Source organism: Corvus kubaryi, unplaced genomic scaffold (genome assembly GCF_017639235.1).
Source record: "Corvus kubaryi isolate FWS band 111438036 unplaced genomic scaffold, C.kubaryi_AGA036_p1.0 65168, whole genome shotgun sequence".
Lineage (NCBI taxonomy): Eukaryota > Metazoa > Chordata > Aves > Passeriformes > Corvidae > Corvus > Corvus kubaryi.
Genome location: NW_024581809.1, coordinates 66,029 through 88,561, shown reverse-complemented (window position 1 = coordinate 88,561; position 22,533 = coordinate 66,029). Strand labels below are relative to the sequence as shown.

At 43.5% G+C, this 22,533-nt stretch overlaps 1 protein-coding gene across 2 annotated transcripts in view; it reads right to left on the bottom strand.

Annotated features, from left to right (window-relative positions):
• Window positions 1-6,885: 6,885 nt before the first annotated feature.
• The window catches only part of LOC121673081 (uridine diphosphate glucose pyrophosphatase NUDT14-like), a 60,451-nt gene continuing 44,803 nt past the window's right edge, over window positions 6,886-22,533 (bottom strand). Inside the window, exons 3-5 of one of the 2 annotated variants that reach the window (XM_042046126.1) lie at window positions 22,254-22,522; window positions 19,804-20,041; window positions 6,886-8,916 (exon numbers count right to left, since the gene is read on the bottom strand). In XM_042046126.1, coding sequence (XP_041902060.1) covers window positions 8,676-8,916; window positions 19,804-20,041; window positions 22,254-22,311 — 537 coding nt within the window. In that variant the 5' untranslated portion in view covers window positions 22,312-22,522 and the 3' untranslated portion in view covers window positions 6,886-8,675. The remainder of the gene's footprint in view (window positions 8,917-19,803; window positions 20,042-22,253; window positions 22,523-22,533) is intronic. The other variant, XM_042046125.1, reaches the window with a different exon arrangement.

The following is a 22,533-nucleotide window of genomic DNA, read 5'->3' as shown; positions in this document are numbered from 1 at the left end:
TGCCTTTGATTGCTGTCCTGCAGACAAGAGCTTTGCTTTTGTTTTGAAGTACAAATAGGATGGATGTTTGCAGCTGGAGCATGGCTGTAGCAGTAGGGAATGTCACAAGGCATCAGACTACTGCCCCAACAGCCTTGTGGGCTTTTCCCAGGCACTGAAGGCTTCCTCATGCCATGGAAGTCTTGGCTGGAGATGGGTCCTGAACCCCTTTGAAACATCTACAGTGGTCCTGCCTAGCTCCAGGCTCCCCTGCTCCCAGGGGCTCAGCAGTCTCTACTTTTCTTGAAGAGACAAAACAAACTCTTATTCCACATAAAAGATCTAAATATAGTACCTGAGGAAAAAAGTTCCTCTTTTTTGTATCAAGTGAAAATGCTCTGTGTAAAATCTGCAGTGCTCTCTGCACATTCTGGATGTGCTTTATGAAGCCAGTGAGGCAAAACCAGCCCTGGGAGCATCATCCCTGCAATGCCAAACCACCACTCTCAGCTTCCACCTTGTTCAGAAACAGGACCTTACAGAACAATATTTTGTAAGCAAACAACTTCAGTCCATAAAATTGAGTCATTTTTTAAAATGTTAGCCTAGTTGCATTCCATGTTTCCGTCTCCCTGCTCTCCTTGCCGGGCAGCCCAGGCTGGGTGCTCAGATACAGGTGACAGAAGAAACACTGGGAGGAATTCATCACCCTGCAAGTGGCAGAGCTCATGGTCCAGCTCTGTGGGTTGCTTGTGTTGCAGCTCCATAGGCTTTCCCTCTCCAGTAGCATTGTTAAACTCATCCTGGAGCAACTATCCCATCCAAGAGGTGGAGGTGCCACGGTGAGCAGTAGCCAGAGCCCTTGCACTTGCAGGCAGGTTGCATAAGCCTTGTTTCTCTGGAAAAGCAGCTAAAAATAGCCAGGGGGGATGTGCCACAGGCTGCAGGCTCCTGCTGCCAGGTTTGTTTTATATTGCAGCAGCTCTGGGACTCAGTCCCAGGCCACGCACCATGCCTGGAACCAGCGCTGGGGATTCGGGGGGGCCGGGGCTGGGCTGCCACGAGCCAGCACCACAGCTGGGCTGGGGCCACAGGAGTGCCCTGTGCTCTTCCCTCTGCCCTCGGAGCCACGGTCCTCACTGGGAGCCTGCCCACCTCCTGTGGGACCCCATTCCCCAACCCACACCAAGAGCTGCTCAGGAGGATCATTAACGAGGAGGATGGAGGTGGTCTCAGTTTCTTTATCCCTTGTAAGAGGGTTTGCACTATAAGGTGATACCTTACTCCAGAGCAGCCTGGTCAAGTGGAAATCAACACTAGCTAAGTAAATGCTGATCATCCTGCTTAGAGACTTGAATTAAAAAGCTTTGCCAATCAGCCTTGATTGATAGAAAAAGGACAGGGCATTAGGATCAGTCATGAGGCTTTAGAAGGCAAGACATTCTCTTCAATCTTTTTGTTTCTCCATTTATTAACCAGGAACAGACCTGTATCATTAACAGCAGAATATTTACACATTGCTTTTGCCAGTGAGAAAAAACACATGTACATATTAGAGCCCACCTAGGAGCTAAATCCTGTGCTAGAGAGAGCTGTCACTCTGCTGTGATCAATAAACCCGTTAGCCCTCGCTCAGTGCCTTGGCTCCCAGAGAGCCCCTGCAATCAGATCTGATTATGGTGATGTATTGGTGTGATTTTGGCTGTGCTCATCTGAGAGGCTGGGATCAGGCTGCGTGGAAAAGCAATAAAACAAAGAAAAAATTGTAGTAAAAAAATTACCCCGAACAAGGACATTAGAGGCAAAATAAAGCCATTGGAAAAATGAAGCTGGCAGCATGACTGGGAAGATGCAGCAGGCGAGAACATTGGGTACAAAGCTGGTACCTGGCTTGGCTGTGCTCTGCTCTGGCTCTGGGCAGCCCAAAAGCTGCTCAGCGTGATGCTGCTGCTGCAGATGGGACAGTCTCCACCCTTACAAAATCAGATGGTCGGGGATGTAAAGGGTGGTGGCTGCTTTGGAGGCCAGCCTGAGGCTGTGCAATGTTCATACACATCCCACACCAGCCTAACCCTGTTCCCTTTTTTCCCTGGCAGCCTGTTGCGAACTCCTCTCCCTGCTCTCTAACAGATACTGCATAAATATCAGACAAAATGTTGCTCACTGCAGCAAATGGGATTTTCTCAAGCATTTCCATGACTAAGCACAAACCTTGAATGTGATTTTGGCTGCTTTGCCCTGATGCTGGCCCCTCAACTACCCCAAAAATGACAGGAAGAGATGGGACAGATCCTGATGCCAGTCCCAAAGACCAAGGAGATTTGTTTTGGAAGGTCCCAGCTCTGGTGGCTGCCTTCAGGCCCTGCAGGCTCAGGGCTCCCCTGTGCTGCTGACACCCTGCTAACCTGCCACAGTGGGAGCAACTGGGCTGCCAACCCACCCTGGGGCTCCCACATGATTGATAGCAGAAGAGCAGTGGGGCTGGCAAGAGGATGAGCAGCTGATGGATTGCTGTAACTCAAGCCTTCACACCCCTGCTGCAGCTCCAGCTCTGGGGTCAGCAGTGCTTGGGCTGTGGCACAAACCCAGCCAGGCCAGCGGGTTTCCACTGAGAGCCTGCTGAAACTCGGAATCTGGGGAGCAGCAAAACCCAAGTTTTTCCTCTGGGGAGACCCATGGGGAGTGCTGAAGTCCTCCTGAAGTCTCTCACTCTCATAGTGACAAGAAAAGAGGCGCTGGAGAGAGCATGGCGTGGGCTTGCAATAACTCTGGTTTTGTTGTCCTGATTTTATTGCAAAAGGAGGACAACCAAATGCCAGGGTGGGAGCGGGGTAGCCTGAAGGACCAAAGGAAGGAGGTTACAAAAGGAGTGTGTGGGTTATCCGGTGTGAGTGCATTCCTGCGGGGCCAGGCGGGCCAGCAGCCGGGGCCCCTCGCACAAACCCTGGGGAGCTGTTTGCACAGCACCCGCCACTCGCCCCAAGAACATTTCTTAAATTGTTTCTAGCACTCTCAAGAGCATGATTGTGCCTTGAACAGTTATTTCAGCAATTGCTGCATGAGCAAGTGTTACCCCAACAGCCCCTCCCCACAAAACAGGGCAGGGCTCTGGAGGGACCCACACGCTGGGCAGGAGATTGAGGCACCTTTTATTTACTGCCACCTCCACTGGCCAGGCACATTGGAAACCCGATTAGTGACTCTGGTCCCAAAGCTGTCCTCATCCCCAGGCCCATGGGAGCAGCTGGAGCTCTGGAGGGGACTGGCAGGCTGGAGCACAGAGATTTTCATGGCCCCAACCCCTGCCTGCAGCCCCTGGGGGGACTTCAGAGGAGGTGGCTGGGCTGTGCCACAGACAGCACAGCATCATCTGTGCCCACCATCACCTCTTGAGGACTTTGGAAAAGGCCAGTGCTGTGCCAGACACCCCAAAAGCACTGGGGTAAGGCTCATCAGACATGTTTCCATGGCACCTTGGGCCAGGTGAGATGTCCTTCTGGGGTTATTGTCAGGGGTATTAACAAACCGATCTTTTTTTTCCAAGCCTCTCTCCGCAAGTCCCAGGCAACAGGGTTAAAACCAGGCTGTGTTCATTGCATCATGGACATGCACTCGGATGGCATCATTTGGAGGGGTCACTCTCACAGGTGGGGCTTCAACCCCAGGGGTTTCCCACACACAACAGCATTTTGCTGTCATAAAAGGATCAAATCATGGCTATCTTACTGTTGAATGCTCTACCCATCAACCCATACCCTGAGAACTGATGCACAGGTGGGCACAGGAGGAGCCCAGGGATTTTTCTGTTAACGAGGCTGGGGCATGAGGGCCACTGTTAATGATGATGGTTGACAGACACTCCCACATTGCCCATTCCCAACCCATTTTCCTCGTAACCAAGGGTCCAAAAGGGGTTTCTCTGAGCGTCACTGCTTTTGAATGTTTTATTAGAGACTGAAGCCAGCACAGGATATGGAGCACTTCAGCAGCAGAGCAATACTGCGCGTGGTTGGCAGGGTTTAATATGTATCCAATTGTATTTCCAATTACGAGAAATGCACTGAAGCCAGCCCTGAGGCAGGCCAGAGAGCTCCAAGAGCCACAAATCTGGGCCATTTAGCTGCTATGAATTCTCCTCTCTTCCCTCATGATTCATCTCGAGAGCATTTAAGTCCTCGTAAAAATGCATTGCCAATTAAAAAGTGAGAGTGGCTCTGAAGGATTAGACAAATTGAGAAGTACCTTTTGTAGCAGGGTGGGATTCAAGCATCTTTTTTTTTTTGTTCGTATCTAGCAAAATCTTGCATGACCCAGGGGGAATGAAAACTCCTGCTTAAAACCTACTTCAAAGTCCATGGCATCCTTCCTTAAATTAAAGTCAAGTCTGGATTGGGGCTGGGGTCTCAGAGCTCCACCTTAATGCTGTGCTGTGTGAGATGTGGCACCCCAAAGCAAAGCAAGCAAAACCCTTTTTGGAGAGGCTGAGCCCAAATAGGGGCTCAATTGCAAATCGTTGGTACCTGATGCCAGGGCCACTGGGCAGCTCCTGGGGGAGCAGAACCGGGAACCTGCTGTATCATAGAATCATTGTGCTGGAAGAGACCTTAAAGATCACCTGATTCCAACCCCCCTGCCATGGGCAGGGACAGCTCCCCTCTGATCAGGTTGCTCTCGTCCCCTGTCCCTGCTCAGGCAGCAGCACTGCCCTGCCTGTTGCCTCCACTCCGGCGCAGCCACCAAGACAGAAGCTGCAAATCCATCCTGTGTGCACAGGCCTTGCTCTGATCCCCCTGAAGCCTCTCCGAGCTTCAGGCGGTGGCTCCCAACAGCTTCAAACAACCGCATTAATCTGTGACAGCCTCCCCTGCCAGAGCGCGGGGAGCACAGCAGGGGCGGCCCAGACAGACTTTTATGGCCACAAAGGCCACGTCGCACCTGCTGACGGTTGTGAATAGACTTGCAGACAGCACCAGGTGTGCCATTGCAACAGATTGCACAACTGGGTGTGCCTTTCATCTATGTATAGAGCCCCGGCGAGGGGATGGAGCGTGCTCGGCAATTGTCCTAATTTAGCAAAAACCCTATTTGTCCAGCGGGCCGCCCTGCGCAGTCGGCACGTGTATTTCAGGAGCAATTATCTCGGTTGCCCTTGGCCTGGCCCCGGCCCTGGCCCTGCGGGGAGTCGGGAGCGCTGCTTTTATGGCTGGCAGCGAGGGATGGTAATGAGGGAGGGGGAAAGGCGAGCGGCCGCCTGCCAGGGAGCGCTTCCAGCGGCGCGGGAGCATCCCCGCGCCCAGGGAATCCCGCACCCCACCAACCCCACGGGGTCATTCAGCTCGCTTATTTACACTGGCAGCCTTTTGGAGAAGAGGTTTTAATCATATCACTGCTCTTGAGAGCTGGGAGTAGTTCAGGGCTGGCAGCCACTTTACAAATAGGGTCGCAAAGAGCAGTAACAGACGAGGTCCATGGACTTGCGAGGTGCTGGTGCCTTCTCTTATGCCACCCGATAGTGAGCCCGACAGCGACACTGCATTGAAGATTTTATCATTCCAGGCTTCATTAGAAGTCTTGAGTCATAACTTCAGGTTCATTAGATTATTTCTACATCTCAAAGTCAAATCGTAAAGAAGGCAGAGATTCTAAGACTTGTGTTATAAATGTGGACCACTCAATTGTACTCAATAAAAGATGCTGATCTCATGGGGATGGTGGGATGAGATCAGATCAGAGTTCTGCAGGCTGGAGCCAGTATTCATTAGCAGCAAATGAGGACCGTGCTTTATGCTAACTGCCCACCCTCCATGGATGTATGTGTGGTGGCACATCCAAAGGATTCATCTAAAACGCAGATGTGGTTTCAAGATTCCATTAGAAGAACTTTTTTCCTGCCTGGCTTGGCCGATGTATATTGGATTTGCTCTACTTATGATCCCTGACATGAGCCCTGATGAGTGAAGTGACATCTGAATTGTTCCAGCTTTATTTTTATAAATATGAATCATCTACAGTTTTGGAAAAAAAAAACCCCAACATGGTCAAGCCCTTTGTCCCACATTTTCAAACCTTCATAATTGCTTATGAAGCAATTTGTCCCACCAAAATCAACATGGAAGAAATAGAAGGTTGAAGACACATTTATATCTAGTATTACAAATTCAAACACCAGATCCCCCACTGCTTTATGCACAGCTTTCACTATACTGCTGTTTCTGTGGAAAAGTCCCAAACTGTGGAAGAAAATTAAAGTAGTCCGGTGACTGTTCTGCGTGTTTGAGAATTGCACGCTGCGAGGATGGTGAGGCAGAGCACAGGGATGGAATCCAGCACCCCTTGGAGTGTAAAGGCCTCAGAGCCACGGCATCCCCCAGGATTTTGTTGGTGTGTGCCCAGTAGACCCCTGGGGAGGAGCAGACTGGGAGGTGGGGACAATGCTTCTTGTCTGGCTGCCTAGATCATGGACAAGTGCTGAGGGACTGCCCAGCTCATGCCACTGCCCTCCATCATCATTATCCACGGGTATCAACTGCCTAAAAGCACTCTGAAGCCTGTAGGTTGCGTTGGTGAGGTCACCTCAGAGCAAGCAGAGCACTGATGCCACCCTGCCATCCCTGTGGAGTCCCTCCCCACACTCCCTCCACACCACCACACATCCCCCTCTTCCCACACCGTGACCTCCAGCTCACACCCCACCCCTGAGAAGCCTCTGCTGCTGCTCTGGTGGCGGTGGCTCCTCGGTGTCACCCTGCACAGCCCCAGCAGACACCTCCTGCAAGTCCCCCACCCTGGTGAGCGATGGGGAACAGCCTCCTGCTGACCAGCAGCAGGAGCTGGGGCCAGATTTTGGCAAGCCTGGAACTGCCCTTGAGGAGGTTTGGTAACGTTAAGAGGCACAGTCACAGCACCTTGAAGGGGGCAAAATATTTTATTTTTCTCAATTACTGCATTATACAGAGAAAAGGCTTTTGACATGTATGCCCACACATTTATTAGCTTGACTCTAACAGATAACAAGCTGCTGTGTGACCAGTAATTTTGACGGAATCAAATAGAAACTTTGGTAACTACAGCCTGGAATAAAAGGCATTATTTATTCTATGGACTGTAGTAGTTCATAAAGGCCTCAGCAGCAATCAGGACACACTGTACTAGACAGAGCAGTGGAGACCCCACCTTAAAACACCTTCCAATGTAAATACATCAGACAGACAGAATTTATTTGCTTCTCACAATAACTCAGCCCTTGACTCACCATGGACCAGGCCCAGCTCAACACAGCTGTGTCTGAACTTTCACAAAGTCTGGCTCCACAGACAGAGGCTTTCCAAGGACCTTTCCTCCCTATTAGTAGGAGAACCAGCAAGCAGCAATTCTAAAAGCTTTTTTTAAAACCCTGTTTCATTTATACACCTATTTAGATATGCAGTGCTTTAAAATCAGCCACTGGACACCATCAGACACCTCTGCTGCACTTATTCCAGCTGTTAAGTTCAAGTTTGCATATTTGCAGTCCTCTTCTAAACACACTTAGCACCTCAGTACTCTTGGAGGCACATATAATGGGGGCATGTTGATTAAGTCAGTGAATAACATAACCCAGTGCATAATTAAATTGGCAGACTTGATTCTCTTTCATTCATGCTCTCAATAGTTTCACATGACAAACAGTCCACATCCAAACTATGCTGATAGAACAAGTACTATATGTCCTAATTAGACCACTTTATTAAATCAAATTGTGTTGCTCAGTACATCTGTGCAGGTTGCACAGGCTTCCATGTAAACTGCATAAATCATGATAAAATCACAATAAAGCACTTCCAATTATTAGATTCCATGAAGTGTTATCGGAGGGGTAAGTCCCATTACTCCCATTTGGGTGATAAGGAAACTTAGACCACAGAAAACCTCAGAGAAATCCCTTGTGTTAGTCACCTCATAGTCAAATTAAAAGAATTCGGCCTCTCTGGTCCTGCTCTAGAGGACAAAGTTTGATCTGATTTATCAAGTATTGCCCATAAAGCAAACAAAGAAGCATGTGTTCCAGCAGAAGCCCCCATCCTTCACCCCTCCATCACCATCACTGCTGCCCAGCATTGTAATGGCAACAAACAGGAGCACATAATCTTACAGCTGCTCCATTGTCAAAGTGACATGTTAGCAGAAGGATTTACAGACCTGTTTGCTTATAAAATAAAGGTTTGCATGTTCAGAAATGCAAACGCCTCGTCTGCACAGGAGCCACACACCACAGAAAGCTGTTCTCTGAAAGCTGTGCTGAACTCAGGAACATTGATAAGGTATCTGTGGATGTTAAGGTTTGCTGCTTTCTTCAAAAAAATGTCAAAAATCACAATGAACACACAGTTGCTAGTACGTACAGACTAGGCTCCTGAGGCAGCTGCACTGAGGGCCTGGGCAGCTCTTCAACACAGTGCTGTGAAAAAGGAGAACTGGACACACTCCCTTAACCTTTGCACAAGAATCAACATTTGCCTCTCCAAGTGTTCCCAGTGATGCCAGTAAGTGTTTTGTTAATAATCGAAATTGTGTAAAGATTTTAACTCAGATTTTACTTCCAAATTTATTTAAAGAAAGATTTGCTCTGTGAGAAGTTGAATTGATTGAGGCAGGCAGATTTACAGCTTTCTGCATGCACAGTACCAGCAGAAAAGCTTTCCTTTAATCATGGTGCTTTACTTTTTGGGTAGTTTAGGTGCTATGTTGTTGTGGAACCACATGAAGCTGAAGATGACACCCATTGTCTTCGGGAAAGTCTCATCATAAGCAAACTTCATGGATTCTTCTAAAGGTATTTCCACAACTTCAATCAACTCTCCTTCCTCTGGCTGGCCTCCTCCTCCACTGGTTCTCATCTGGTCATTTACTTCTGCATAAAACAATGTCTGCCTAGAACCTGTCAAACCAACTCCAGACCTAGAAAAAAGCAGAGAGAAAACACTGTTTTAGATAGCCAGAAGGCATCAAGGAGCTAGGAATGGAACCCCGGGCCCTTAATGTGCAAGACAGAAATCGATTGAGACAGAATTATTGAGACAGAAAATGATTGCAACTTTCATGCAGAAATACCAACACTTTTGAATACAGTTCCACATAAAATGGATCCATCTTCAAAGATATTCTGCAGCTTTGGAAAAATGCGAGTTTGGGAGAAAATACAAAAAGAAAAAAGGTTTTGTATTGGTGAACTGTTGTTCTACATACACTGAAGTCAACAGAAGTTCTTTCAGCTGACCTCAGGGAGAGCAGAAGTGCAGGATGACTCACAGAGATGCACAAACAACAGGAAGAAGCTCCCCAGTGTATCTCTGTGCTTTCGTGCTACATTTGTTTGCTTGTTTTTACACAAATATTTAGATTTTTTACTCTTAAGAGGATTATGTCCATTCACAGCTGGAGTCCTCCACTCATGGACTGGATAGGTAAAGAAGAGAAAGGCAGTCTGAGACTCGCTCTCTATCCTTCCTGAACTTTAGCCTTGACCCAAATGGACCACTGTAAGCACGCACATGTCCAAAGTAATTCAGTCTCCCTGCTAAATTTGCTCCAGTGGATTTAGTTGAGGATATTTCAGATTATGTAGTCTTTCTTCAGCTAGACCGCTTGCTGTGTATTATACTTCTTATTTGTTAATCCTCTATTTCCTTAGGACTATTTAATTTAGGTATTATTAAATAAGGGATAAGAACATAATCCACTCATTTAGTCCTTCCAAGAAAATATTCACATTGTAATCGCAATTTCTTCATTTCACATGATTACAGGCGATTTTTCACATTAAATCTGGATCCAAAGTTCACTGAAACTATGAATGAGGCATTAGGGCAAGATGAAAAATTAGCTTCCATATTATTACACATATAGAGGATTCTCAGATTTGTCGCAGTGTTATGATCTTAGAGCGTATATCCAGATTTACCCAACCATTAGGCAACTAAATCTTTCAGTTAATCCAGCACATATCACACCCCATAGCAGGAATTAATCATTTGTCTCTCAATTTTCTAAGAACAGTGGCAATTATTTTGTTTGGGGAATTAATAGTGACTATTGAAGTTTGTTTCTAATAGTGACTATTGAAGTTGGTTTCTTACATCAATATAGACTTTTAAAAAATACTGAATAGGGAGCAAACCAGTGAATTCTTTTCCTAAAATTACTTCTGATACATTCTGTGAGTTTGGACAAGACGCTTCAGCCCTCCAGGATCATTCCTGTACACCTGTGAAAAGAAACTTAACCACCTTTGGCATTTTCAGGAACGCTAAGGGCTGATACTGGACCTCTTTTATTCTGTGCTCATCACTTTATTCCAGTGTCAGGACTGGGGTTTTTGATACACATTTTAACCAACTGTAAAATTTTCAAGACAAAGAATGCAGTTTGCTGGTCATCACAGGTTCCATGAAAAACACAGGGCTGTGTATAATATATTTAATGTCTTGTTAGTTATGATGAGTGTCAAGTCTGACACCTTCATCTGGGGTGCCCCACATGGAGAATGAAAATGATCCTGAGTATTTCCATGTCTACTTGATATTTTTCAAAGGTTACATACAAAACCAGAGACTTTATTTAAGAAGCCCTTCTATGAGAAGTTCTGGCTGATTATTTATAGCATAATCTCCTTCTACAGCACCTGTGCCCATTTACTTACGAAAAACTACAGCCGTGGAAATCAGGAGTTCACACATCTTTTCTCTAAAGTAAAGGAAAACCAATTTCCAAGGCGCTACACCATAAAATTTAGGTTCTTGCCACCACAGCTCAAACAGCAGGGAGTGGTTTCCATATGGTGTTATTTCATTGTACTTACTCATATGATACTCTGTTCTTATGAACTAAATATATCAAGAGTAGCTACTACACTGAATATCCTTGAAAAGATGAAAGTCCTGGATACAATGCCTTTCCTTTGTTACAATATCCAAAGTTATGGCATTTCTTCACATCTATTGGCTTATAATTAGCCACACAAACCAACAAAAGTTGTAACAATATATATTCAAAGGAGGACACGCCCACATGATCATTCTCTGTTACTTGATTACCTAACTTACTCTTCTCTGGTGTAACTTTGCCACAAGATATTCGTTACAAAGTGATAAAAAACAATCCAAACTTCCAACTTCCAAAAACTTCTTTAAAATTAAAGAATGCTGGGACTACTACTTGCGATATTCTGTTCTACTCTTTTCTCCCCAAACCAGCAAATCTAACATTTCTAAGCCTACCTAGAATCCCTTCACTATTGAGATGGTGACTTTGCAGACTGTTGCAGGATGTTATTTATAAACATCTTCACTGCTTTAATTTGTTGTCTAACTAATCTCCCTCAAGGGCGTTGACAGTTCCTCCCGATTTGATGATACTAAACTGGGAGGAGCTGTTGACTCCCCCAAGGGTGGAGAGGCCCTGCAGAGAGACCTCAACAAATTAAAAATCAGCAATCACCAACCATACAAAGTTTAACAAGGCCAAGTGCTGGATTTTGCACCTGCAATGGTTGGCAACCCTGGATGTATGGACAGACTGAGGAATGCGAGGCTGGAGAGCAGCACTGTGGGAAGGGAGGTCTTGGTCGATGGCAAGTTGAACATGAGTCAGCAGTGCCCTGGCAGCCAGGAGGGATATCCCTGTCCTGGGGTGTATCGGGCACAGCATCACCAGCTGGGCAAGGGAAGGGATTGTCCTGCTCTGCTCTGCTCTGGGGCAGCCTCACCTCAAGTGCTGGGGGCAGTTTTGGGTGCCACAATATTATAAAGATGTTGAGCTATTAGAGAGCATCCAGAGGAGACCACAAGAATAGTGAAGGGTCTGGTGGGGAATCCTTATGAGGAGCAGCTGAGGTCACTTGGTCCGTTCAGCCTGGAGAAGAGAAGACTGAGGGGAGACCTCAATGGGGTTTTCAACATCCTCACGAGGGGCAGCAGAGGGACAGACAGTGATCTCTTCACTCTCATGGTCAGTGACAGGACCTGAGGAAACAGCATGAAGCTGAGTCAGGAGAGGTTTAGGTTGGATGTTAGAAAAATGTTCTTCATCCAGAGGGTGGTGGGGCACTGGAACAGGCACCCCAGGGCAGTGGTCACAGCCCCAAGCCTGACAGGGCTCAAGCCTTTGGACAACGCTCTCGGGCACATGGTGCAATCCTTGCAGTGTCCTGTGCAGGGTCAGGAGCTGTACTTGATGATCCATGTAGGTCCCTTCCAGCTCAGTATATTCTACTAGTCTGTGATTCTAAAAGACCATTTCAATGGTTTCAGAAAGAAGTTGAAAGATACAGAAATATACTTTAATTCTTGCAAGAGGCAAATATCGTACCTTTTTTCACTTGGTATTTCATTCTCTAAATGCTCTGGCTTACACTGCCAGTTGATCATTTTTGCATAGATCCATATGGACTGCCCTTTACTAAATTAAATATTCTCCAGTATTGCTTACTGCTGTCTTTCACGACATTTCCAGACTGCTAATGTATCCTGCCTGTCCTTAGAAAATTGCACAAAAATCAATGCTATTCACATTTTGTCTGTCTTAGTACCTTTGGCTTTTATAGAAATCAGAAGTTAGGTTTGTTGCTTTGAAGCTGTTCTGGTTGAAGTAATAAAGTGTTTTTCCATATAACCTTGCAAAACATTGTACATTGCAATGATTTTGGGTACTGGTGCAGAGGAGGAAGAGAGCAGAGAGGGAGAAGGTGGGTCTGACTGGTGCATAGGCTACAGGAAATATTACGTTTGCAGTGTGCTTTCAGGTTTATCTGTCACTAGGAATTTCCTGTGCTTTTTCATAATTACCTGCACTTTCTGAGTATGATGCTTAAGGAATTTTGATGTGCCTTTACTCATATTTATACTCCTCTTTTTGCTACCATCTTCCTCTGTCCCACATCTGTAACATACGCTTTTCCTTACCCCAGTATTTCCCACTACAAATAAACACTTTTGCCATGGTCTGAAATGAGTCACCTATTAACAGACTACAGCTATATTCATTAGCTTTGCATCTGTGGAAATCACAGGGGTCAGCACACCCGAGCTGCAAGTGATGAGTTTCACCCTGGGAAAGCCACCTTCCTGATAAAGGTGCCTTCCTGGGACAAGAGAGGCTTGGGTGGGGGGAGGGTGAGCAGGTCTGAACTCAGCACCAGTCCACGGTGAGACTTCAGGCTTCGGTGTCAGTCCAGAGTTTAGCACCGTGCTGCCCAAACCCGGCATATCACGGCTCACACTGACCCAGACCTACTAAGCCTGGCTTGACCTAGCTGACTGTTCCAGCTGTATTCTGATGTGTCTGCACGGTGCTTGACTTATTTGCCACTCTGGGACAAATGCAAATGATCTGCGCAAAACACAGCTCAGTTTTCCTTGCCTCTTTATCGTGAGGATCAGTTTCCTCCGAGGAGTTTATGGTCGCTCCAATTAACAGCTACATGGCTGACAAATACTCCTTGTCAAGTCATTAGGGCTTAAGCTCACAAGGCCTGTAATTTCAACAGAGAGATTTTAAACCCTGAAACACTATTAGCACTGAACTTTCTGCATTGCTTCAGACAGTTAGAAACCTCCATTACCTTTGACAACAGCACGTCTAGGAATGTAAGCATGTCAAAGTAAGGATACCAAAGCCGTATGGTTTTCATCACAATAGTAACTTACATGTAAGTTTAACACATCAAAACAAGATTGTATGCTGCCTTCCCGTATTTCATTTTGAATAAAACACTTGAACAGTGAGATTAAATCATGCTATGGCTTTTAAAGCCTTGGGCAACACACTTTTAGGCAACATCACACCAGAGAAGGAGCTTCTGCAGAATGACTGTGAAGCACGTCTCACCTCCCGCCCAGGGGTGGGACTGGCTGGCAGCACCAGGTTTTAATTAGAGTATTTCCATCTACTTCCTTCTCAGACCAGGGGAAACACAGGAGACAGACTGTCACTCCAATCTGTTTTTGAAAACGGCAATAGCAGCTACCAAAAAGCCTTTAACTCTTCCCTTTTATCAAATGCATGAGGAAGTACACAGCACATGAAATCCAGCTCACAAAATGGGACTTTTCACTCGTCCTAAGTTCACAAGCATAAAGATACAGTACATACATTTTTTATCAGAGGTGGAGAAACAGCATCTTATGGCTTAAAAAAAGGGTTTAGTAGTGTCTGAAGCCACAAATGAGATTGAGATTGCCAACAGTCAGTGAGTTTTTTCTTCACACTGAGTGTGCACACACGTGTGCATGTCCACACACAAACATGTTGGTAATCAGGGTCAAAATTCAAAGCTTGCATTTCAGATTAGCTTTGCCTTTTTCTCATGTCTGGGTGCTTGCCTATGCCAACCAATTATCTCATTCATAAGTATCATGTGCATAAATATTAAACTTTTAATTTGAAGAAACAAGCATGTATGAGAAAAGAAACAATACTTTATATTCTACTCCTCTGCTGCAACATGGGGAACAAATAAATTGCCTTATCCTTGTGAAGACTTATTACTTTAGTTCAGACGTCTGACAGACAGCAATTAAAGGCTAAATTTCTTGTAATGTGTTAATATTAAAGAAATACACAATCTATAAACAATCAGCATTCCTATCAACACAGAAATATATGTATTTTTTTTGTTTTAATCTTACATAGTTAATATGCAAATTCCTGAAAGAAACATATCCTTTTATAAGACATAAGCCATCTGGATGCAGAATTTGGGTACAGAGTGAATACATAATTCATGTTTACAAATAAATGTGACACAAATCTCTGTTATTTATGCTTAAATCAAGATCCAGTTGGGCATGCAACATGTAAACTGATGATCAGTGACATGCAGCTCCTATTGTCACTTCTTAGGACCTTTGTACAGTTCTGACATCATAAGCAGCAGGTGCAGGGAAAAAAGCACAGAAGTAATTAACATAAAATTATATTACATTATGCCATCACCCAACAGGTGTAATAGCAGGTGATCTTTCTAATTATAATGTACTCCAACATTTTCAGGGCTATTATTCCTTCTACATAAAAACCTGTGAATACAAACCATTTTTACCTCATTGCACAGAGGCTAAAAAGCCATGGCACAGTAATTGGAACATCCAATATTAATTCTCTGAATGCTCGTCTTGTACACTTTGGGAAAAAAATCAAATGTAGGAAGATTAAAGTAAGTACCTATTTTAATACAGCCAGGCCTTTAAACTAATCCATCTGATTTCTTTGCAGCAGGGCTGAGAACCTACAGCTCCTATTGTATCCGGGTCAGAGCCAAGAGTTTTTTACAGTCTCTGGGATAAAAGGATGTAATGAAGGGAAAAGGAAGTTGAACCAGAAACTCTGATGTTCTGAGGTGTTATTGAAGTCCAATTATTCTTCAAGAAAACCAACAGCTTCAAGAACTAAAAGAAAATACTTTGCAATAGCAATAACATCATCATCATCATCATCATCAACAACTTATTTCCCTGCCTGTGTCTTGTAAGAAAACAAGTCTCAAGGAAGATAGCTGGAAGTACTTCATCCTAAGAAACTAACTCACAGATGAATTTCAGCACATGGGATTCAATCTGAAAACTGCTGGGAGATCATGGCAGATAGAAAAATTGCTATATCTGATACATGAGTAAGTCCAAGGTAAATTGTTTACCTAAAAAATTTTGCATTTGTGAAAAAAACCCCAAACATTAAGGGAAGCTCACAGATTTCTTTTAGAGCTTTTACTAATGGACAATTTAACTGGCACCCTTCAGCCTTCATGAACCCTCAGTTCATAATTATATTATGATAGGATTAGCTTCATTTTGTTATTTTATTATTGAGCAAAGTGATTCCTTTACACCCCTCACATCTACCACCTATGCTATTTTTGACTGATGCCATACATACAACTGACAAGAACTCAAGACACCAGCGTCCACCAAAATTTCTGGAAGCCTCCAAAAGTAAATTAGCTGCTGCCATAATTTAAACCGAACTTTTTGCAATACCAAAATGAAGTTACTGAATGCCAAGCACAAAAGTAGAAATTTGTGTAGTGATGATGAGAAGAAACCCACCACACAGGCTGCAAACAATACAGATTCTTTTCAGAATGATCACTCCTCTGTACACAGCAACATGCACCATCTGCATTTCAATTCACCTCCTGTCTGGCATTTTTCTATAATAGGAACAGATATTTCTGATTTTTGAAGTGTGATTCCTCTGTCCTCCTCCAGTCAAGTCCCTCTAAATATGTTTGTGTTTCTCGTTACCTGCCCCCAGTCTAGCCTCCTTCACTCACCCACACCGTACTGTCCTCCTGCTGCTGGAACAACTTGTTCCAAAGATTCTTACTGAAATGGCGTAAATTCCCCAGCTCTTGCCTTCCTTCCTGATTCCTCATTGACTCCACAGCTCCTCTGTGGATCATTCAAGGTAATTAAGTCTGAGATCTGCTTAATTCAGCGCCTGACTTCTATGTGACGAGTATTAAGTCACTGGAGCTTCAACAGAGCTTAATAATGGGGTCCAGTGGGTTACCTGCATATGTAGGAATTACCCGTGGCAGGACTGGGCTCACACTTTCCAGATTAGGTGAGAAACACTAAAAAAATCCCCCAAAACCACTGCTACAGGCCCTGATAATAAATGAGGAAAGCCCCTGGTATCTTCAGATTGCCTCTAACCCTTACAGTTCCCACTGCTTGAGAACAGAGCAAAGTTGAATACAGCCTGAGTACTTTCCTCATTTCCTTACAGAGAATTATTCTCCACCACAATCAATGTACTTTCCCCAGGTCCATTTAGTTCCCAGTCTATGATTTTTCTCTGCATTGTTCCTTCATCTCTTCTTCCTCTTTTTCCACTCAAGGTTTTTCTATTCCATCTTTCCCCATAGTCTAAGTTCTCCCTATGAATTGTCTATCTGCTATCTTTCTTAATCCATTAGGCACAGAACTGTACTGACCACTCCAGCCAAAACCATCTCTCCCTTTACATTTGATGTGTTTTCAGCTTTTTGTGTCCTTCTGTCAGGTCTAGCTCAACTCCTGCTTTTATTCCAGGCAGGCAATTTCCTTCTCATGACCATGATTCCAGAAAGGGGTGTCATTAGGAATACAAGACAACTCCCTGCTTTCAAATCAAAGGCTGTGATGACACAGAATATGGACAGGAGGTGAATGACAATGCAGAATCAGAGAATATTCTGAGTTGGAAGGGACCCACAAGGATCATCAAGTTCAATTCCTAGTTCTGAGATAGGGGAGGCCTTGTGGAAGACAAATTATATTAGTAATGTAATGCCTCTGCAAAAAAGACAAACAACAAACTCCAGAGTATAAAGAATGATCTGTGAGATTAGGGGAGATAATGCTTCCACTCTACCTAGGAAAGCCCCCACTAAAGTACTGTGATCCACTTTGGGCACTAAGTTTTTAAGAAATATGCAGACCAGATGGAGAGAAGGCAGAGGACAGCAGAAGGAATGATCAGATATCTAGAAAACATGATCTAAAGAGAAAGACTAAATCAACTAAAATAGTTTTGCATAGGCCAAAATTAAAATTAAGGGAACATGTTTTAACAAATAGGTGGAAGGTGCAGAAGTACTTCATGTCCACTGGGGACAGAGTAGTAAGTATCAGTCTTGAAGTAGAGAAAGGGAAATTTAGGCAAGACATGAGGGAAAAGTTGCTTGTGGTTCAGACAGGTAAGATACTTCAGACAGAATGCCAAAACCCTCCAAGACACGCCATGGAATGATCAGATTTGAGAGAAAGCACAGTTGCACATTTGTCACAACTGGTGTCAGTCCAGCTCGGGCTGATTTTCGGAAGAGGAGCCATCTAGAGAGAGCCCCCCAAAACTCTGACCTGAGGCACTGGGTCAATAAATAATGCAGAGCAACTATTACACAGATTGCTGGGATGGCAGATAAGAGCAGAAGTGCAGGATGCACTGTAATTGTAATGGCATGCATATGCATTAATGCAATGCTTTATGCCTGTGCTTTGTATTGACAGCCACAGCATGAAACAGCAGCATTGACCATTTGGAAAAACCTGCTACACTTGGAAAATGCCCAGGAATTCTTATATGTAATAAAGCCATTACAGAAAAAATGTCCTTAGGAGACCATAAAGCAACCGATTACTTCCTGTCTTTGCATCAAATCCTCAAGAATCAGAAAGATATGCCAATCCTTGGTGGGAGAAAGAACAGGACACTCCTAATGGGAATACCAAAACATTGAGAATAAAATCCTAATATAGAGCATGGGAAATCGAACAAAAAACTGTAAAATATCATCTTTGAGGCTTCGACTTTTCACATTAATTTAAAAATGTAAATATTATACAGGCCCTTCTGACTTCAGCATGGATCTCCATGGGCAGAAAGCTGTGTCCACATGGACAATGGAGGATTACGAGCCCTTTGCAAGGGTCTCAGCAAAGAAAACCCAAATTGTATACACTCTTCACAAGTCAGTGCAATTAAAAAAAAAAAAAGGCAACGGAATGAACAACCACCTGTAACAAACAAAGACATTTATCAAGACCACAACATAAGAGTTTTAGGCAGATAAAAATCGTTAATATTGAGTTAAACTTCTACACTGAAGTTACAACCTCCTACAGCTACAGAAATTGTATTCTACTTTTCCTGTTTTGCATTTGTATGCACATACATACATACACATATTTATATATCTGCATGCAGCAGCCTGTCAGTGTCACCCAGCCTATGAAATTCTATAGACAGCTTTTGCTCATAAATCTGGAAGACACTTTTTCTTTCAGTAGAACAAACCCTTAATCTGGTTTCAATGAGTTGTAAAAGACAGCTCCTGTGATTCACCCCCTCCCCTCAACAGAAGCACTGCTTGTTAATCCAGCAGGAAATAACATTTGCCAGGATTGACAGCTGTGGATTTGTATTCAATTCCCAAATTAAAAACCAATGACAGGGCCTAGTTCAATGGAGATGTCAAGTAAAATAAAGAAAGTAAAAAACCTGCTGCTTTCTCTGTAAAATACAAACATACATACATTTTGGATAACAATACTAAAAGGTGGGAATGAGATATAATAGGATTAAAGCTGTGTGCAAAGTTTCTGTTGAGGGTTTTTTTTTTCACCAACAACTCACATTTTTTATTTTTCCACTTACATATTAATTTTCCCCTTTACTCCTAATGAATATTTTAAAACATGTTAAAAACTATTTCAATAACTATTTGAAACCCTGCAAAAATACAGTGTAATAATTTTCTCAGTCAAATCAGCAAAATCTTCATATATAACAATAATTATTATCCAATTCAAAGAAGCTTTAATTACACACTAAATACTATGAAGAGATGTAGTGGCACAGGTTCTCATGCTTCTGCAAAATCATGTTAAAGCTTAATCAGAGAGCATCTTGGGCAGTTTCTACTGTTAATCTGAACAATAAGAATCAGAGACGGAAAACACCTACCATAGTTAGGATGGGTTGTTTTCTAGTGCTGTAACAAACTGCTCTGAAGAGCCCAATGCAACTTTTCCCTGCTCTAATAGTCTTTGGAATAAGTCACAATAGTACGATTCTTCCCGGAAATTCAATCCCATAATTATCATACTGATTATATGATATTTAAAATTCCTGACATTTCTGTAAATACTCCTCTCACTTGCTAAAAATTATACCTTTCTTGTACCTTCAGATGTCCATGTTCCTCCAACACACTGCTTAAATTAGGGAAGAGGGAACATTCAGGCCACTTCAGCAATCTGTGCAACAATGAAATGCAAGGTGTTTTAACTTGCTGCTATTTACCTGTACAAAGTGATCCTCCTGAGGTCTGCAATGGAAACGCGATAGCCACACTCTTCCAAGACTTCCTCACAAGCAATTTCTTCTAAAGAAAGGCCTGGCTTGTCCACAATGCCAGCACAGAGTTCATAGGTGACTCCAACCACAGCAGGTAAGGGATTCTCCAGGGAAGCGAAGCTCTCCTTGTCCTGATTCTGAAAGACTTGAGGATGATGCCTTTCTACTTCACACATGTAAACAGCTTTAAAAAAAAACCCCAAAACACAAAAGAGAAAGATACAAGGGGCAGAATGTTAGTTTATTCATATTAAGTAGAATAAAGGGTGGTAGACAAATTTTGCCTGAAAATTCACAACCACGAGAGTACTTGAGAGTAACGAGGAATTCGCTGTGTTATCTGCTAAAATAATGACACACAAAACTGGCATTTTAAAGAACAAAGGTTCTCTTGCCACATCCATAAAATTATTCTTTAAACCCTTATTGGTACTAACATCATCTGAAATGAATTCCTGCACACCTTAAAATAAAAAAAAATTGAAAAGGGGAGCTAGTTCATCCAAGAAATTTAAGTGCCAGAAGCACCATACAGCTTCCATTTGTTGGGCAATGTGGATATCGGGACTTAATTTAAACTATGCAGTTATCTTGCATGAAAGTTGGGTTGCACATAAAGTACCATGTGCACAATGATGAGTCTTTCAGCCTGTCAACTCAGCTGTTATTTAGAAAGGGTATGAAAAGCATGTATGTTTGTTTGGAAAAAAAAAATCCTCTTTTGAACATATAGTTCCTTGCACAGATTCCTGTGTGGAGTCTGAAAAAGACTTCTTGAATTAATCTACAAACAGCTGCCACTGTAATGCACTCCTAAAGAAAGTGCCAATGTCAGATTTTAGTCCTTATTTAAGCAAAACCTCCCACTGATGTCAATAGAAGTTTTGCCTGAGTGAGAACTGCAGGACTGGATGTCAACACACGAAGAATCCCTACTGACAGACAACTCCAGATAGTTTTAAATTTAATATACAGGTGTAATTCCACTTGTTTGTTCCTTGAAATTTCCTTATGTCTGTCTCCTTGCTTTTCATGAAAGGTTTCCAAGAGAGTGTTATAAACCATCTTGAATGAAACTATTTTAAACTTTGAACCTGTTTTTATTCCATTAAAATATTTTACATGCATATTTCACATACACATAACATGGTTTTCAAATTAGTTTCTCTTTTATTTCCCATTCTAAATCTTGCAGAATTGATATAAAAGAACTCAGGTTTAATAGGAAACTTTTTGTCCTTCCAGGTACTGGATTAGCTCGGTATTTCTTAAAAAAAGGTCTCTAGAGAAATGTTGCATAACAGTGAAGTACCACAATGACTTCTTAAGCACTTGGTCTCTGAGGCAGAGTCTACACCCCAGAAATCTGTGCCTGAGCTCCTTCTGCAATGCTTGTTTTGACACCTCAGAAGTGTAGAATAGCAAGACCAGCACTTGAAAGGGAGATGTCAGATCAGTCCAATATCCAAAATCTAATCTTTCCCCAGAAGTCAAAACTTTCAAAGCTGCTTGTCTTGGGTACATCCAGGTCTTTGAGATTCAAACAGGTACAGATAGGAGTTTCCATTTCTTACTTGAGAGACATGACTTAGAGCTCAGTTTTCTTTTTAAAGCACAGCATGAAGCCAGAAAAAAAATTATTCCCTGCCAGCTCTAAGGGACAGCTCCTTGAAGGGTGTCTATTGTCATTATTCCAAAAACTTCTAAAAGCTAGGAAAATTACCATAAATGACAACCACATCCAAGATTTCTCTGTGACGAGCCAAATCCTCTGAAAGTTTTATTTCTTTTTCAGTACTGACATACCCATATCAGATAATTAAACAAAGGAACAACACATACATCTCATTAAAGGCTTTGGGCATTAAAACAGAATGCAGGTAAGAGTGTGGGGTACAGAAATATGAAATATGTGACCTAAAAGTGTAAAAGTCTTTTGTATCCCTGAAATCCATCCTGTCATTCCATCAGGCACCTGCCGTTCTCCTTCTCCCTCAGCACAACTGGGCTCTACGCAGATCAAAACCTACACTCCCAGAAGGACGTAATCCAGCAGTCCTCTTCAGAGCAAAGTCCTGTGATATGCCCACACTTCAAGCCCAGGAACAGCTTTTCTCTGTAGATAAGGAAGAAAAGAAGCAGTACCAGCCACTTCTTTAAGAGCCCAAGTATTAGAGCATTCACCAAGGAGTCTGATTATGAATTTAGTATCACCTGGCTTGCAAAGGCTCAAACTCAATTTCTCTCTCTAAGATAAGCAAAGCCTAGAAAGCCAAGCTGCCTGCTAATATCAGGGAACAGAGAATCTCCCATACCTCTCTTGAAGGTGCAAATCTGACTGCACAAGTGATGCACAGGGTGATAAAAACCGGATGGAAAAGCAGTGTGTGACCTACTGGCTAATGCACACTCTTCAGAGGGAAACCTCTCCTCTTCCTCATCACAGGTTGTCATCTTGCGGCAAATCCAGAAAGAGTTTGGAAAGCAGAATCCAGAAGCTCCAGCACAGTCACCCAGCCACTTGTCCCACTGTTCCCTTGTCTTCCTATGCTTCCTTGGCCAGGAACTGCCACTTCCTCATTGCTGGGCAATCTCCTTCATCGCCAGATGGACACGGCCATGAGAGGCAGCATGGCGAGGAATCAACCTGTGCCCAGAGGAGCTTCTGGTTGCACA